The 17,536-nt window shown below is 37.2% G+C and overlaps 1 protein-coding gene across 10 annotated transcripts in view; it reads right to left on the bottom strand.

Annotated features, from left to right (window-relative positions):
* Nucleotides 1-11,941, bottom strand: part of LOC122077093 (conserved oligomeric Golgi complex subunit 3-like) — a 29,193-nt gene extending 17,252 nt beyond the window's left edge. For 5 of the 10 annotated variants that reach the window (XM_042642878.1, XM_042642881.1, XM_042642882.1 and 2 more), the window contains exons 1-7: nt 11,806-11,941; nt 9,980-10,158; nt 8,152-8,235; nt 7,922-8,017; nt 3,937-4,038; nt 472-576; nt 280-372 (exon numbers count right to left, since the gene is read on the bottom strand). In XM_042642878.1, the coding sequence (XP_042498812.1) occupies nt 280-372; nt 472-576; nt 3,937-4,038; nt 7,922-8,017; nt 8,152-8,235; nt 9,980-10,063 (564 nt within the window). In that variant the 5' untranslated portion in view covers nt 10,064-10,158; nt 11,806-11,941. Of the gene's footprint in view, nt 1-279; nt 373-471; nt 577-3,936; nt 4,039-7,921; nt 8,023-8,151; nt 8,236-9,979; nt 10,159-11,673 lie in introns of all 10 variants that reach the window. The other 5 variants (XM_042642880.1, XM_042642879.1, XM_042642884.1 and 2 more) reach the window with 5 other exon arrangements.
* Between the last annotated feature and the right edge of the window lie 5,595 nt (nt 11,942-17,536).

Here is a 17,536-nt window from a genome sequence, read left to right as displayed (position 1 = left end):
ACTACTCATTCTCCAGATGATGACTTATATGCTGAACACCTCATTCTACTGAACGCCTAGATGTGGAAATCACCAATTAAGGATTTTAAAGTTCACCAAAAAAAAAAAAAAAATTCATCTGAATGTCAAATAGTATCACTTTTAAGATCAACCAATTTTATTCCCATGAAAAGATTTCAAGATTTTTTTTCAACTGCTTGCCATGAAACATCAAGTCTTAAGCTATTAACCAAAAAGAAATGAGGGAAGAAGCAAATAGAGTTAGATATTATGTTCTACCTGCATAAGGTATGCACACCCAGATCTGGTCAATGATGGCAAAGCCTCTTTCTTGGCAAATTCAGAGATCAGTTGGTGCACAATGCCTCTAACCTAAATAGCACAAATCCATAAGCGTTATTTCAATAGCACAGGTACTAGAAACAAATAAAAAAAGGGTATTCATGCAAATACAATAAACCAAAAACTCACCAATGAAAGTCCCTGTTCACAGTACAACCAGTGGCATTCTGCAAGAAGTTGAGCATATTCTTTCCTTAAAGATCTGCTTTCGATTTCCTCTAACAGCGGATTGAGCTACAATCATTAAATTAAGTTAGCTGTTAAACATGAACAAGTTGATCTGCATGGTCCAGTCATGCATCCCATCAGAAGGATTTTGCCAAATATATTCCTGTTGTCATACTAGCTATTTTCTTGGGTTCTACTGTAACAAGTCTAATTATTAAGCCCATAAAGTGGAGAGGTGGTAAGTACAAGAGATTATTAATTAAATATTTGAGTTAGATTAGAAATTTCGGATACTATTAGCTAGATAGAGTTCTGTATTGAATCTCTTTCACTTTATATTCAGCGTGTGTGATTAGGAGTCCTTTAATGAGTCTAGTTAGGAATTTCAAAGGGCTAAAGGTATGTATACACCCCCATTAGTTAAGCATGGCTCGGGTACATAATTTTAACTATTCTAAAAATTTGGACCTTTCGAGTTATGCATACAGGATTGGTAGTCTAGATTTGATCTCCCTTCTACTCCTAGTTCTGCTCATCCCTGAGATCAAGTGTTATCATTGTCCCTCTTCTTCTCTGTTCTTATTCTAGCCCTCTAATTTCTTCTAACTCTCTTCTTTGTTCTTGAGAGATATAATTTCTCCCACCATTATTCCATTCTGGTCCCATATTAGTTCTATCAATTCTACATCGATCCTCGAGTATTAGAAGTTTTTTTGGGCTCCACATTCTTTCTAAAACCAAACTGCATTATTTGGTATCAAAGAGAAATGTGGGCAAATCTAAGATCTTCAACATGGAGATTGATCCACACATACATGACTTGCTACTTTCATGGAAGGAAAGATATTCACTCGATTGATGAAGGTATGCGAGACATGAGGGCTACTTTTGTGGAGTTTAAAGAGTACCATAGAAATGCCTTTGAAGAGTTCAATAAAAAAAAAAAAAAAGGCGAAGTAAAACTTGAAGTTCAACAATGACGAATAGTAGACGAATTGAACAAGGACTCTCTTGAAGATAAAAATCCTCGAGAGGAGAATAAAATTGATATTGAAAATGAATTAAACGAGGATTTGACCAATGTTGAGGAGTCTCCAATACAGAATATTGTGAATTCAAGATAAAGATCGGAAGATTGGGTTTCATTCTCCCCCAACAATTCTTCGACAATAAGAATCTGACAGTAGCTGATTTTGGCTGTGTCGTTCGTGAGAAGTAATGGATCATCGAAAGAAGGCAACTGATAATTATAAAATGGGTTACCCTTTATAACATTTGATAATTATGATATGGTTTATAATTTTATGTCTATTCATTCTTAATGCATATTTTAGTTGTTTTAATTGAATTATGTGTGTTCTAGTACTAAATTCTGTGTGGAATATGTCATATTCGTATACAATAGCGTATACTACCAACCATGGGTCCAAAGTCAAACTACCATTTTAGGTATGTAGTTTTTTAAATGTAAGGGTTCCACTATGTTTAGAGGGCCCAAAATTGGGTTTCCTAGATGTTTCGGTACCTTTTTAGCCATTTGGGCCTCGAAACCCTTTCGACCGAAATTCCATAGTTTCGCAAAATATTTCCCTCGAAACCAAAACCTGGAACTATGGCATGTTTCAAAACCCAACCAGTACAAAGGCACAAATACAAGCTGGCTGAGTAATCAAGTCTATCCACCTCTTGTGTGATAGATCGTAAACTTTTTCGTACTCTTTATTAGCATGAGATAAAAGGTGAATTATGTTCGTCCTGGACTTGTTCTATGGATCTTGATGCCGATCCAAATAAAAGACTAGGTTTGTTGTCAAACTACAGTTGGGTTCTGGTCTGGAACTAAGTGTAACCACCCCATAACTATTAGGACCCAAAATTTGAAGGATAAAATACAGTACTTAACAAGGCTGGGACCTGCTCACCTGCCACCCCATTGTTTATGTTCAACATCCACAATGTTTTGTGGATGGTCAAACCATTGAACCACTTAAGACCAAGGACTAAAGGATCACGATCAGGGATTAGATCCACCCTGATTGATTCCCTCCTAATTAGTCTAGGTAGGCAATCCTCGGCAGATACTTAACCAAAGTTAGCTAGGATCAGCCAATCCTCTTATTCAAGTGGGCCTTGGCCTATCCAGAAAAGTACAAGAAATGAACCAGAATGTCCAATCTCAAGAGTATTTTGGGAGGAGAAAGAAAAACCGATATAAATCAACAACAAAATAATGGTAACATACACACAGTACCCTTGGTATGTAACAAGTAGTCTAAAAGAAGAAATAATGTAGAATTAGGATTGGCAAGGCCAACTTAATTCCAAATCTGCAGGATACTCACAAAAAACAACCACAAACAGATCAAGGGTCATGATATCGATCTCAGAATTATGGTTTTCCGGGATCAGATAGAACAGATATAAAAGGCTAGTTTAGATGATGAAGCAGGTTAGTAACAATATGGAAAATATGTCTGAACACTAAAGAAATCAGCAGCAAACAGATCCATACTATCAATTTCAGTCTCAGGATTGAAAACAGGGCAACAGTCACTACAGCACAGAATTTGGAAGATTTTCAATAACTCAAAATCAGGTGGTCCAATAAAGCTGAAATTTTGGTTGAGTCTCACAATAGGTGAGGGGCAACTTCGATCCAAAATCGAGCCTAATCAGATGGTTGGTCTGTCCAAGAGAGAGAAGAATTGGAGAGCAAGCAATTCTGGAATTTCTGGGTAGAACCGAGAAAGGACCAGATTCAGTTACCTATGATGGATTGAGGTTGAAGTTGCAGGTCTTGAACACCTTGAACAGCAAAGAAGAAGAAGATAATAAAGGAGAAATAACCCCCCGAGCTTCCCACTGTAGAGGTCATTTGGATCAAACACCAACTCCACCAACTTTGATCAAACACAAAGCAATTCCCAGCAAGGAGAAGCAGAAGCAACAGCAGCAGCAACAGCAGCAGCCATGATTTAAGTGGAGCTATGGGAGCCTCCATGCTTGTATTTACAGTTAAAACAAAAGGGGGGCAAGTCCTCCAATTTAGAAAGTCTCAAAAATAGAAACTTCTAATTGGTTGCCTATTACACAAGTTTCTAAAAACTTAAAATAGAAACAAACTAAAAAAGGAAACTAATGACTTGACTCAAGTCACTAACTAATTACTTAACCCCTAAGAAATAACAAAGGCTAATAACTAAAATTGAACCCAACTAAAATGGAAACTAATGAAAAAGAAAACAAAATAGTTAATCCCATATGCAACCATAATATCACTAGTTTAGGCCCCCATAAAAGTGGTTTATTACACTCAAAACACATGGGATCAAAGGCCCAACATATATGGTATCCAACCCTAGGCTTATTCCTAATAAAACAAACCTATTTCGGTGATGAATCTGCATCTAGAAAGGAATCTAATACCTCGCGAACTGTTGCCTTAAAGCGAACATAAATAACAGATGCCTCCACACCCTCAGAAACAGCTGTTTTGCTGCCACTGTTACCTCGAATCAATGCCTGAACCTGACACAGAGCAATTACCTATCACCATTCCAGACATGACAAATATAACAAAAAAAATTCAACCTCACATTGGGGTAATACCTGAGATGAAGCAGTTTCGAGAATGGAGAGAATATGAGAACGGATAATACCAAGTGCTCGAGACGGTAGAAAGGATGTAATGGAAAATAAATTAGAGATCCAGAATCCAAACTTAAACCATATTAACTCAGACCATAATTATAGATGCTGCCATGGCCACCTGTTGATCTGCCATCATGTGTACTCAACTGCTACATATATTTTTATAACACTAAAATCACATAATTACCTGGAGCTGTCTAACTTATTAGGCTTAGTTAAGTGTTTTATTCCTAGTTTATGTTGATTGTAATAGGTCTTTGACTCTTACTAGTCTAACTACTGAGAATCGGTTTTAATTGTTATAAACAAAGCTGCTTGTCATGATAGAGGGATTAATTCTATTGTGTCCAGCTGTCTCCATCATCTTGATCTCCTCCATATCTTCTTCTTCTCTTCCCTTTGTTTTAGTCACTGCCACTGGTTGTTCTAGCTTTGAAATTATTTCATGGTACCCAAGTAAATGAGCAATAATAACCTGTGATCATCCCCACACCAGATTCTAGTTGGATAGTCTTCTGTGTCTCTTTTTCTTTGCTTGCAGCAACCTATGCTGCCTAACTTCTACCTAAGGCACTAGTAGTTGGTGATGAACCTAAGGCCCTAGTTGGTGATGATATGAAGATAAATTAGGGCCTCCTTACATCTACTACCTGCTTTTACCTACTACGGAGATTCATCTGCAGAAATCAAGGGTTATGAGTTGCATTATTATGTTAAGGAATTTTTTCTTCAGCTTCCTGAACTGATTACCTCTCCCACTCCTAAAGACAGTTATGGATGTGTTGTTGGCCATGGCCGAGGTTCTAATTTCTCTGGGAAAGGACGTGGCTCATAGGGAGGTCATGGCCATGGTGGTCGCATTAGCAGACAGCAGAGTGACTGAGCTGGCAAGCAGTGTTCCTCTTCTGGCAAGTCAAATTACATTGTTGATACAGGTTGGGCCAAATATGGTCGACTAGAGTGTGCTCAACAATTAGCCAAAAACCACTGTCTCATAATGTACACAACCTTTTACCCCTGCTCTGCAGAGAGGCTGTTTCCAAACTTGAACTCGCGACCACTAGGTCGCAATGGAGCAATCTTACCATTGCGCGAGGTCAACCCTTATTCTATTACACTTGCTTCTTCTTCTTCTTCTTCTTCTTCTTCTTCTTCTTTTTTTTTTTTTTTTTTTTTTTTTTTTTTAATATCGTGCTTCTCTTATCTATTTTGTAGGATTACACTAGTTTTACAATAAGGCAGAAGGGCAGAAGCACTGACAAGTCTCCAAGTCTCAATTGGATCAGTATTCAGTGCCTTGAAGAAGTCATCAAAACCTTTCCTCAAGGACTATGATGTTACAGCATATTGGAAGAATTGTGGGGCACACAATATCCTAATCTGGCTGGGCAGGCCCGTGATGTATTGGCCATTCCTGCACCCATGGTTGCATCAGAGTCAGAACTCAACCGGCTATAGGGTGATCCATAAATACCAAAGTAAACATCTCCTTAAAAATGTTGAAGCTTTGATATACTTGTGGCTTGCGATTGGATTTACGACCATAGTTGTCAAGCAGTTGCCTAGGCGTCAGGTGACCTAGTTGGGGTGGCGACTGTCGCCTTATTGCACTAGCGCCCTACTGTAAGGCGTAGCACTTATGTCAAATATCATTTAAGTAACTCATTAACTTAAGATATTATATTCATAAATAATCAAATATGAATATAAGTAGGAAAGGAAATGACTTCTTTTCTAAGAAGCTACATGCCCAAGAGGAGAACCAGAGACATCTCTCTTGCTGAATTGGGTCAATGTTTTAGTTGGATAGTTGATTCTTTATAGTTGGTTGGTAGATTCTTTATTGGTTGCTAGAGAATAGTATGACTACTTTGACTCATATGTAAGCAAGGACAGCTAACCAAGGCCAGACACCAGAAATAAAGAACAAATCTTTGTTATAAGTTGATTTGTTATAAACAATTTTGCATCAGTTGAATAATAAGGATGAAAATTTCATCCTACCACTAGAAATGCTACCACAGCTCTTCTTCAAAAGTTTGAAGATGGTTTTTAAGTACCATTTAACTGGATAAGGCCCAATTAAACATATAAATAAAGATTGAATCTCTGTAACTTTAATCAACTAGCCCAAAAGGGAAAATTTCTTGAAGTGCCATCAGAAATAAGTGATAACTGGATTCTAAATGAACGTGACAACATGGCTGAAAGCAAGTCCACCGGGTTGGAAGCCAACAAGTTGATAGTGCTGATAGCCTCAGCCCAAAATGACAGTAGATAGGTGCTCCAAGAGTGTGCCAAACACTATATACACATATCCTACTCAAGTTTGGCTTGGGGGCCACCCGGCACAGCCCATACTTCAGATGGGGCTGAGCCTGAGTATGAGGCCCGAAGTCCAGGCCTTGCATAAAGCCCTTATGCCCTATACTAGGTCTGGCCCTATAAACTGCAACTCCTACTCAATTTTTACCCTCAAAATGAAAATGTAAACCATTCTACCATCATCAAATGAGAGTACAGGTTAAAAAAAGGGTGGCTTTATTATTTATTGATGGCTACATAACCAAGAGCCATGATTAATTTCCAGATATTCTTTCACAAACAACTTCGTTCAACAATAATCTAAAAATTCTACTGCTCCCTGGGGATAAAATCTTCAATATGCCAAATCAATACCCAACCACATTCACTGATTCTCATGCCACGTAAAAGTTTTTGCTCCAACTGTGTTCACCAGCACGACAGTCTTCTACCCAAGTCTCAACTCCTTTTGGGAAAATACTAGATAATTGCTTCATTCTCTTACAATTTCCAATTGCTTGATGAGGGACCTTGTCTGAGATCTGGAGCTTGGGGACAAGGGCTCCCTGATAAGGTGAGATGAGTGATGGTAAAAGAAGCTTAAAAGAGGCAATATGTATATTATCAAGAAAACAAGACTAACAAAAAATCATATCAAGTTGGCAGTGGATATCAATTGGGTTCACTGAGCAGAGCAATACATCGATAACATTTACCCATTTTGAGGATTACCAATTAATCTATGAAGGAGAGAATCTAAACCATGAACCCAAGTACTATTTTTCTAAAACGGAAATATAGGCCATGTTACTTTATAAAAATTTTATTGGTGCCATGTCATGTCGGAATCAGTCGGATACTTCTATTGCCAATTCTAGTAATACATAAAAGTGTTAGGATTTCTATGCGGGCTTAACTAATACTAATTGATCTATTGGGCCCAAGCAATTATAGACCCACTCTGATTAGGAAACTCCTAGCTCTTTCCATTGTGAGAGTGGAATAGGGTTTTAGGGATTCTATTATAAATAAAATACTGACGGTCTCTGCAGCTATAACTTAATGCTTTATTGGTTTTGGGAGCATGGCTTTCTCACAAGAGCAAGTGCACAGAAAGAGAGGAAACCGTAGAGTAAGAGGCTGCAAAATATCTCAGTAGATCTACTCCACTTGTGTAGTTCGTCATTGTCATCTTCATATGAGTAATGTATAACCAAATGGGACAGAGGTTCATGATCTATGCTCATGGGGCTTCTAAACTTACAAAGGTACTTCTCTATTCCCATATGGTAAAGGATCTCCAACAAAAAGTGTTGTATCTCTGCTGTAACAGATAAAAACATGGCACCCAGTTGTCTTGAGATCACGTTTTGATTTACCAAGTTTCCCCCATAATTGAGGAGAATTAGCACTAACAATCTAAAGAATGCTAATGAAAACAAAAGCAGAAAGTTACCAGGCGGTCGCATGTATCATGCAAAGTTTTAGTCTTCGTTGCAACTAACTGATGCTGCAGTTGTAGTTGATTAAATAAATCAAGGGTATCATCCACCTGCACTATATGCAACAATATTAGGAGACTAAAGAGGGAAAGGACAGTAAATGAAATAGGCACATAGGAAAATATAACAATTAATTTAATACCATAAACTTCATATTGTTAGCACAATACAATAAAACTCTTACCATGTTGATGGGAAAGGGTCGCTCTGAAACTGCATGAGACAGTGCTGCAATTGCTGCTTGTTGCTGCTCTGTCAACGGAGCATTCTGTTGAAATTGCAAGAAGGCATTCATTCAACAACAGGAATTGAAGTGTGGTTTAGAATAGTAGTAAGAGAAGAACATTAACAAGAAATATCAAGTAATGAAAATTAAAGCAAAGAGTAAGACAGTAACTTCATTAAAAAGGAAAATTCCACCCAGCCAGATCTGTTTTAAAACTTGAGAAGGGGAAAGAGAATAAAAGGTATGATCATGTGCAGCTAAGAAAAGAAAAAGAAGCAAAGACTCATATAACCAAGCAACTTTGCATGGGTAAAAAATTCATTACCAAAAGGAGGAGATACAATGATCCCCTAGAAAAGGAGAAGGGAAAAAAACAAACACATGCAAAGCAAATTGTTCTTTGTTCTTTGGGGAATCAACACAATGAGAGGTGCCCATAGATAACTTGCTTCTGACGTCAAAAGTGATGGTGTCCCAAATCTGCTGGAAAGATCTAGAGCTAGGGTCCATTTTCTAAGATTACGCTCCATCCATATATGGTTAATGGCAACACCAAAGACAAACCCACCACGTCACAAGTTGACTTTAACAGCAAAAAGGACATATCCACCCAAATCCATGCCTTCATGAATGGGAGAATCCTTCGTCTCCTTAGCCAGCATTTGCCAGGAGTCCTTTCTAAACAGAAAAGGAAAAGGGTTAAAGCAAAGAAGAGGCGGTCCACACATTCCAGAGCATTCCAACAGAGACAGTAGGAAGGGGAGACTGGAATCTAACGATGAATGAGAAAAGACTGCGTTAGGAAAACAATTGGAGAGGTCTGCCAAACAAGTGCAATTGTTGTACATATCATTCACCATAGAGTAAGAATATGCAAGTATGTCCAATTTCATAAGATCCTAACTTTCACAGAATCTCAACTCACACCAAGTCGCTCCTCACAGGTGCAATTGTTGGTCTTCCTCATATGGCCAAAAAAATTGTCACCAACTAGAGCCAACCCCCAATGGGGGGATTTCTCATGAAATGTTTTTATCTTCAATTCTAGTTTATACGTTCCTGACACAAATCCATTAAATCTGGAAAATCTTATGTTTCTAGATTAGTAACATTCCACTACAAAAAAGCACGGCCACTCTTAGAGCCATTCTATAAAGTTTCATATTCCAGTCTAATCGTAATCAGCAATCACATGCCACTCTAAAAGTACCTCTCCTCTCATCAACCTGCTCCATTTTTACAGGTAACAAGCTTTTCAATCCCTGACTCCTTACTGGTGACTGAACAAGATAATAAACATGACCATTTGGGGGATCTCTCAGCCATTAGCCTCAACTAAATCTTCCTTCCTAGATCAATTTCAGAAACAAAAAATTCTGAAGCAACGCAATTAAGCAGATAAAAAACCCACTTCCCAAGCTAAATAGACCACAGTCTATTTTGCACAGCATCAGGCCAGGCACATTGCACTCCAACTGCTGAGATTCTTTACTATGGGAAATGATTTCTATGACTTTTCCGTAAAACAATGAAAAAGCAGTGTGGGAATATCTCCCACACCATCAGTGTAGGAAACTTTTATCCTAATTAAATAGGATGAAATCCAGGTATTATCTGAGGATGTAACATGGTTGCTAGAAATTGAAAAATAATTCAAACTGAATTTTTTTTTGAAAGGTCTACAGTTTCCCCATGCTTTCCTTTAATAATCAGAAATTCAGCATCTTACTTGGGAAAATTTCGGGTCACTGGAAATTAAGAAAGAAACATGGGTGAATTCCCATACCTGCTCCCAAGTTGAAGCAAAATTATAGCCTTTCAAAGCTGGTCCTGATTTGGGGAGAGGTGAAGAACTTGTTCTGGTCGCCATGGAACAATGAGAAGCTCTAACCTGCCTCAAAATTATCCTTACTTCAAAACCAGCGGGTTAGTAGTTCTTTTAATGCATGTCCAATGGCTGTTTACCTGATATATCAGACACAAACTGATTCAAAGAGTTGAACTTTCTAAAATTGGTTTAGTGAATCAAAATCAACACCCAACTAATTCTGCATGATCAGGCTACACTATTGAGTACAATAAAAAAAAAAAAAAAAAAAACTCTACAGCTAAGAGTTTGACATTAACATCATTGGTCCTTCACATTAGGTGTTGATTGTATGTATAATTCAGAAAGACATGAAATTTTCTTCCAAGTCCAAGTGGAACATAATAGAGTTCCAAAGTGAGTTTGTGTAGTTACAAAGTCAACTCAAATGCACGAACCTAACTTCAACTTAAATTCTAATGATCAAAAAACACCCAAAAAATAAACATACTTACCATGACCATAAAGGAGCGACTACAAATATCCTATCCATAATGGCAATCTCTCAATGAACAGTCATTAATAAAGTTGCCTAAACACCAAATCCTCATCTTCTTACAGCCGAAGCAGCATCAACAAAAACAAGAACTAAAGCCAAAAATCTAAAAGAAAATAACTATTCGTTTGTCCACCAAACATAATTAATAAAAAAAAAAAATCATTAGATGCAAGTTTGGAAGTACCATAACCCATCAAGAATCTTTGACCAACCTCAAAACCAACACAATATCCTATTTCCTGAACAATTACATAGTTCAGGGAACTATATAAACGGATGTTAGAATGATTTAACATGTCAACTTACGGCCACATTAATAAATGGAATGCTGAAAGCACAATTCTGCTTGTAATTTACTGGTCGACCATTTCAGAGAACGAAACAAAGTGAACAAAAATGGAGCGAGAGAAGAAAGACAGGCAGCTGTAGTATGTCTCTTGTACAAGAGAGAGGTTTTGGAACCAGATTAAGATCTATAAATAAGTAAATGAGGGAGAGAGAGAGAGAGGTCACTTCGGTAAGAGGGAGGGAGTTGAAAAACGATCCTTACCTCTGATAAACATTTGAATTCTAATTGTTCGGTTATCAATGCCTTTCTACCACACCAAATTAGTACAATAATATTGGATTTTTCACCTTCATCTTTGGTTTGAAACCGTCACAACGGTCTCTGGTTTCACTTCCAATTTAGGGCAACATCGTCAAACACAATAACGCGGTAATGCCCTTCTCCATGGAAGTTTAAAGCATGTAAAATGATCCAAATTTCAGGAAGTACCACTTCAGGTTCAGCGTTCAGACACTCGTATCAGTCTCAGGTGGGAATGGCGATAATATGGAACAATGGGTGTTCACTTCACCCAACCATAGTTAGCAAATTCGGATTCAGGAATTATTTGGGCCGATAATTATTGAAAGATCAGAGGTTCTATTGGTTGGATAAGATGGTGATTTCCACAATTCCCAATTGTTTGCCCAAGCATTATCTGACATTTCTGACAGAAATGAGATATCCATACCCAAAACCTACAACATTTTCGGGAACAAAAATGAAATAGATCTATCTATTACTGTGACACAATTCACGCCATTAAAGCAATTGAGAGTATTAGACCTCAAATCGACAATTTTATTCCAGAGGCTGGTCAGCCGATCCACCAATCGCTAGAACCCCCAAAAGCAAAGTTGCAGAGGAAGACCAGGAGCGAGAGAGTGAGAGGCAGAGAATGGAGAAGCAGGGAGTTACCTGAATCGCCGGATTGCATGGTGCAGCAGTGGTCGGTCGTCAACTCCTCGTCTCTCTCGATCACTCTCGAGTCCTCAACCCTGCTACGAATGAAGACTTGTTGAACAGTGAAATCATTTTATATCTATTAAAAAACGTTTGGTTACGGCTAGGTATAGTTGAATAGATTTGAAAAGTAAAATCATTTTATAGAACGTTTGGTAACGGTTAGGTATAGTAGAATAGATTATGTATAATGAGAAATAGGTTTGGCATCCCATGTGTTGAGTAGTTTTTTAAGTGGCTCACCATGCCTTAATCAAAGGCTCCTACCAGGAAGTGATTTTTTTAAATTCATTACCAATCTGTCCTGATGAATAAACGTGGGCCGTTGATCAGCCCTAGCTTTTAATAGTCGGGTCACGATTAATAAACATGGATTGCATTTTTTTTTTTTTTTTGCTAACGATGGGTATCCAAGCCTTTGACCTGACTAATCCCGTTGCCCATACTGACCCCACAACTGCATGGATCGGGTCATAACATGATTGAATGAGAACCATTCAACTTTCACTGAAAGCAGTGAAGAATACTAAATATCTCCGTGTGAGTGGCCCAAGGTGTGCCTAAACAGGTCACCGTGCAAGGGTAAAGGCCCAATCGGCCCAACTGTTTGACAACCATTCTGGCTATGTTAGTTGGTGGCTCTCCTTCAATTCTTCATCCTAAAGTAGTGAAAGTATATGCGTCCACCCATGTTTAGCTTAGTTCCTAATTGTAATTAATTGGGATTTGGCTCGTTTCCAATTCTTCATCCACCATTCTTCACACACAATCGACATGTGTCCCTTGTAAGTCTAATGGCTCTTGTAACTTGCTTTTTGAAAACACAAACCACTTACTTTTTCAAAACCAATACGATTTACTTTTTTAAAACCACATACCAAATACCAAATACCAAATACCACATACCACTTACTATGTACTGGTTACTTTTTTTTTTTTTTTTTTTTAAACCAAGGTGTTCGGACTAGTTTCCAAAATCCCAAACTCTCATATTAGAGAAAGAAAACGAAAGAGAAGGAATCAAAGAAGAAGAAGGAAACAAAGAAGAACAACAAGGAGGAAGAGGGTGCAAGGAACATAATGGGGAAGGGAAACTACTTGGAACAGGGTGCAATTAAACATAAACAACATTCCATGTTTGATATTTTATGAAAATTTCAGATTCAAGACAGGAGAAAAGTAATTGATATCTCCTTCTGATAACCAGGGCAAGGAAATTTCACGATATGGTGAAGCTTCGAATTCTTTGTCTTTAGGAAGATAAAATGGAGCTAGTTCGCGTGATGCTAGAAATTTTTTTAGTATTGATGCAATACTTAAATGAGCAAACAAATCTTTTGTCTCCAGGTTCCTACAAAAAATAACAAACTAATATATATATATATATATATATATATGCAATATATTTGGTTTAGAAGTGTCAATCTATCATGAAAATAATTTAGCATCAAGTTCTACCTTTTAATTGAGAACCTAGGTGTTTGCAGGACCTACAAGGCTACAACTCAAAAAACTACAGAAATGTACAAATGGAAACACCACCAATGCATTAACACCATTGAGAAAGTGTAATCTTGGCCTACAACTGCCTTACCTGCTGTAAATCCAAGGGAGTTGGGCTGGTGGGTTCTTAAAAAATAAAAAATAAAAAATATCTTACATATCCCATTTTATTTCTCACTCAAGTTCCATTTTTTAATTTGATTTTCTCTATATTTTTCGATGATCCACGTATTCTTCGAATCATTTAGATTTTTGGATGGAAATTAAATCCATTATATTCTTTTTCTTCTTTCTTTAATTCCATTATCTAATTTTGTCAAAATCCGTTCAATTCTCTCAACGGGTTTTTATTTCCATTTCTATTTGTTCTTAGTCTCTTAGATTGTGACTTCATACTTTCTTTTCTCCATTGGCAGAATAAAAGGGATAATTTTTTATAGTTCACTCTGTTTCTTGCACACTATTTTCCACCGCCTCTCTCCGTGTTCATATCTCGCCATCAAAAGCAGACAGAAGTGTTGATAAAGATGCTTCATTGTCTTTCATGAGGGTATTGACATTCGCTCATCTCTATTGGAACTCTTACCATCTGGTTTGTGGTTTAAAAACAAAACAGTAAATGATATGGTTTTGAAAAAGTAAGTGGTTTGTGTTTTCAAAAAGCAAGTTACGAGAGCCGTTGGATTTACGAGGGACAGATGTCAACTGTGTGGAATTGGTGGATGAAAAATTATAGACGAGCCAAATCCATGCGTTTAGTGATCTCAAACCAAAAGAGTGTCTAGTTTGATTCATGGACGCATTAAATTAGACCGGACCTACCAATCACAATTCCACTCCATTTCTGCCCTCCTAAATAAGAAATTAGGGGGATCATGTTTCGATCATGTTTCAATCCAGGCATGAATCGATCACATCTAAAAATAATAATAATAACTTAATATGCCAAAAATTACATCCCAAACTCCAAGTCATACACTGAAAAATACGAGAATAGGAACAAATCAATAAATGAATATATGTTTTCCCCCTAATTGGAGCTTTGGATTGACAGTTTGAATTGTTGGAAATAAATAAGGAAGGAAAAAAACAGTTTTTTTCTATTATTTTTTAGATACAAATGTTCTTAAACAATGGCTTAGTACCTACAATTGAATAACTTCAATTGTGTCTTGGTGTTTTAGTTGAAAATCATCATTAAGTACTCATCTTGTATATCCATTTTCTCAAATGTTGTGTGTTTGTTTGTATATCCTGCTTTCAAAACCATTGACTGCTTTTGTTGCTGATAGAATTACGGTTATCCTCCTCAAATGATGACCTAGATGTAGAGAAATAAGAACAAGCAAATAAGAGGGCTGGAGGCTGGCTCTGGGGGACTCTATAATACCTAAGTCAATATATGGAGTAGCAGATGAAGGTTCGGGGGAAAGGAATAAAAAAGAAGAAGAACTAGAGATCATATCCATTACTTGAACATCGACTTGGTATTTATAAAGGGCCAAGAGTGCTCTTTCCACGTTGGACTAGCCCATAACCAGAAACCTTGTTTTACTCGTGATTGTGCATAAATGCATGGAGAGTCCCTTCATGGTGCTTATGTGGAAAATAATATCTTAATTAGCATGTTTCTAGGGTTTCCGCTGCCATATGACCTTCTCTCACAGGTGGGGAGATTATAGACATATCAATTTTAATTGAGTGGGAATAGTAAAATACTTTTCAAATGGTGTTGTAGTGAGTAACTGGAAAATCACTATTATAATGGTTGTTAGTGATAATCCTTGGAAATCACTGGGTTTAAGTATGAGAAAAAACGTTTTTTTGAAATAAACTATCCTACTGAGTGCCTCCTACTAGAAGATAGTAGAGCCAATTGCCACCTACTCCTACACACATCCACCCACTCATATATAAATACGACAAGGCTTGATCTCACACCTCCTCCCCTGGGGGCCAGTTCTTCAAGTCGAAGTTATCATCACTGGGCTAAGCTAGTGTTCGTAATTACCATAAAACACTTGGGTTATTGTTGAACTTAAAATATAAATAAACTATAAGGGTGATTGCATAATCATTATAGTTGAAAGTTCACTTGTTGAGTCACCCCTTGATAGTGAATGTAGGCATGAATATTAAACAGTTTTAAATCTCATTATCTCTTTCCTTCTTTCATTTCATATAGATACTAACAACAATTGCATTTATCGTTTGACTGTTTAGTTAAGTTTTAAAATATGATTCATAATGCGGTATATCTCACCCTCCTCTTAGGTTGCTTCGATCCTAATAATTGGTATTAGAGTGAGGTTCTATTATTTAAGGAAGTAACAATTGGAATTAAAAAAATGCAACAAGAAGTTTTGGGAATCAATGAACATGGTTGTGTCAATTTCAGGCCTATATTGGTAGGTCCGTGTGAGCCCAACACATTTATGACCCAACTTGGACAAGCTTGATTAATAAACACAGGTAGTACATGATGCAACCACCTAGCTCGATGGACACCCGATTGGCCCAATCTAAATCGACTCTTTTAAGCCCCATATAAACTGACTCTTTTAAGCCCGACCTGAACCGCATATATTATCAATATCTTCTCAATCAATGGTGGTCGCTGCCTATGACATAGTATGGAGCATAGTTAAGGGTCTTGATGTTCGCACAGCAGTAACACTATTTATTCATCCAAAGAGAGGGGGATAGCCCTTGCCGGCATGTACAATATTGAGTTTTGCAAAGTAATATAAAATAAAGGGACCACAATGGATAGAGAAGGGCTTGGTGTTCCCTTTTAATTTATTTGTAGTACTAGTGCACTACCAAGGATTATCCTACTCTTTTTTAATTAATGAAAAAATAATAAAGGTGTGGAATCATGGTCCATCATGTGTGGTGCATTCTTGATCTTTGCAATTGTTTAAAAACATTAGACTATTTAAGCTCAACCTGAACCGCATAGGTTATTTTCTCCAGCAACAGTGTTGCATCGGCATTGGGAATGCTCGTTTAGGGATAAACAGGTTCGTAGCCCGACTAAGGTCCAATTAAAGTCCGTTTATAACAATCGAATTACAATCCGAGAGTGACCGACCCATTATAAACCGTACCATATCTGCTAGAGCTAAGCTCGTTTAGCTAAATGGGCGTTCATTATGCAGCCCTATAAATTAGTTGAGCATAGCTAGGCTCGATCAACATCGGCTCGGCCCAACCGGTTGTGAACAGATCAGGTTCACGCACGAGAATGTTCTTGTATGAGCCTGGTCTGTGGATTTAGAATCTATTTAACGAAGAGAGAGAAAATTGATTCTAAATCCACGGATCAGGGTCGTTCTCGTACATTCTCGTTCGTGAACCTGATCCGCTCTCCAACTGATTGACACCCCTTCTTGTGGCCATTTAAAAATGTGCAGTTAACATAGATCATTTTCACGTGTTGCATTCCATTAGAGGAACTCACCATCAAGGAGTTCTAGGTAACATATTATCATATTGCTTTTTCGTTTTTTATTTTTTAATACTTGTATTTGTCAAGAATCCTTTGTGGAAATTTTTGTTCATCACTTTACCAAAGCTTCGATTTTGTTGCCGCCTTCAATAACCCCATTGTGCTTAAAAGATATTGTGATGCCAAATAAATTTTTTGCTAAAAATGAATTATTGTCTACTATAGACTTCACATTAGGTGGTGGAGCGATGTCATGGAAACTAGTTAAATAGATTTATGTTATAAGTTCAACAGTTGAGGCAGAATTTGAAACTTTAGAGAAAGACAATACCAAAATCGAATAGCTAAGGGACTTGACAGTGGATATTTCATTATGGCCTAGATTGGTGTCTTCTATATAATTCATTGTGATAGATAGATTATTATCACAAAGGCAAAAGCAAGTTATACATTGAAAAGAAAAGATATATACGCTTTGAACATAATTTTGTGAGATAGTATATAAGTGAATGAATGATATACTGATTTTTTTGTTAGCTTATGTGATACGAAATCACTGAAATTAGTTTCAAATGAAAAATAAAAAAATAAAAACAGTGGATGAATTGTTTAGTACTACTATATTTTGCTCATTTCGGTTAGTCGACAATACAATACTTATCATAATGAACAAAGGATGAGTCTTCAAACTCCTAATCAGCCAAATGATTGGGAAGTGTGGGACATGTTAAC

The sequence above is a fragment of the Macadamia integrifolia genome, chromosome 4 (genome assembly GCF_013358625.1).
Source record: "Macadamia integrifolia cultivar HAES 741 chromosome 4, SCU_Mint_v3, whole genome shotgun sequence".
In the NCBI taxonomy this organism is placed as follows: Eukaryota; Viridiplantae; Streptophyta; class Magnoliopsida; order Proteales; family Proteaceae; genus Macadamia; species Macadamia integrifolia.
This window is presented reverse-complemented; position numbering and strand designations above follow the sequence as displayed.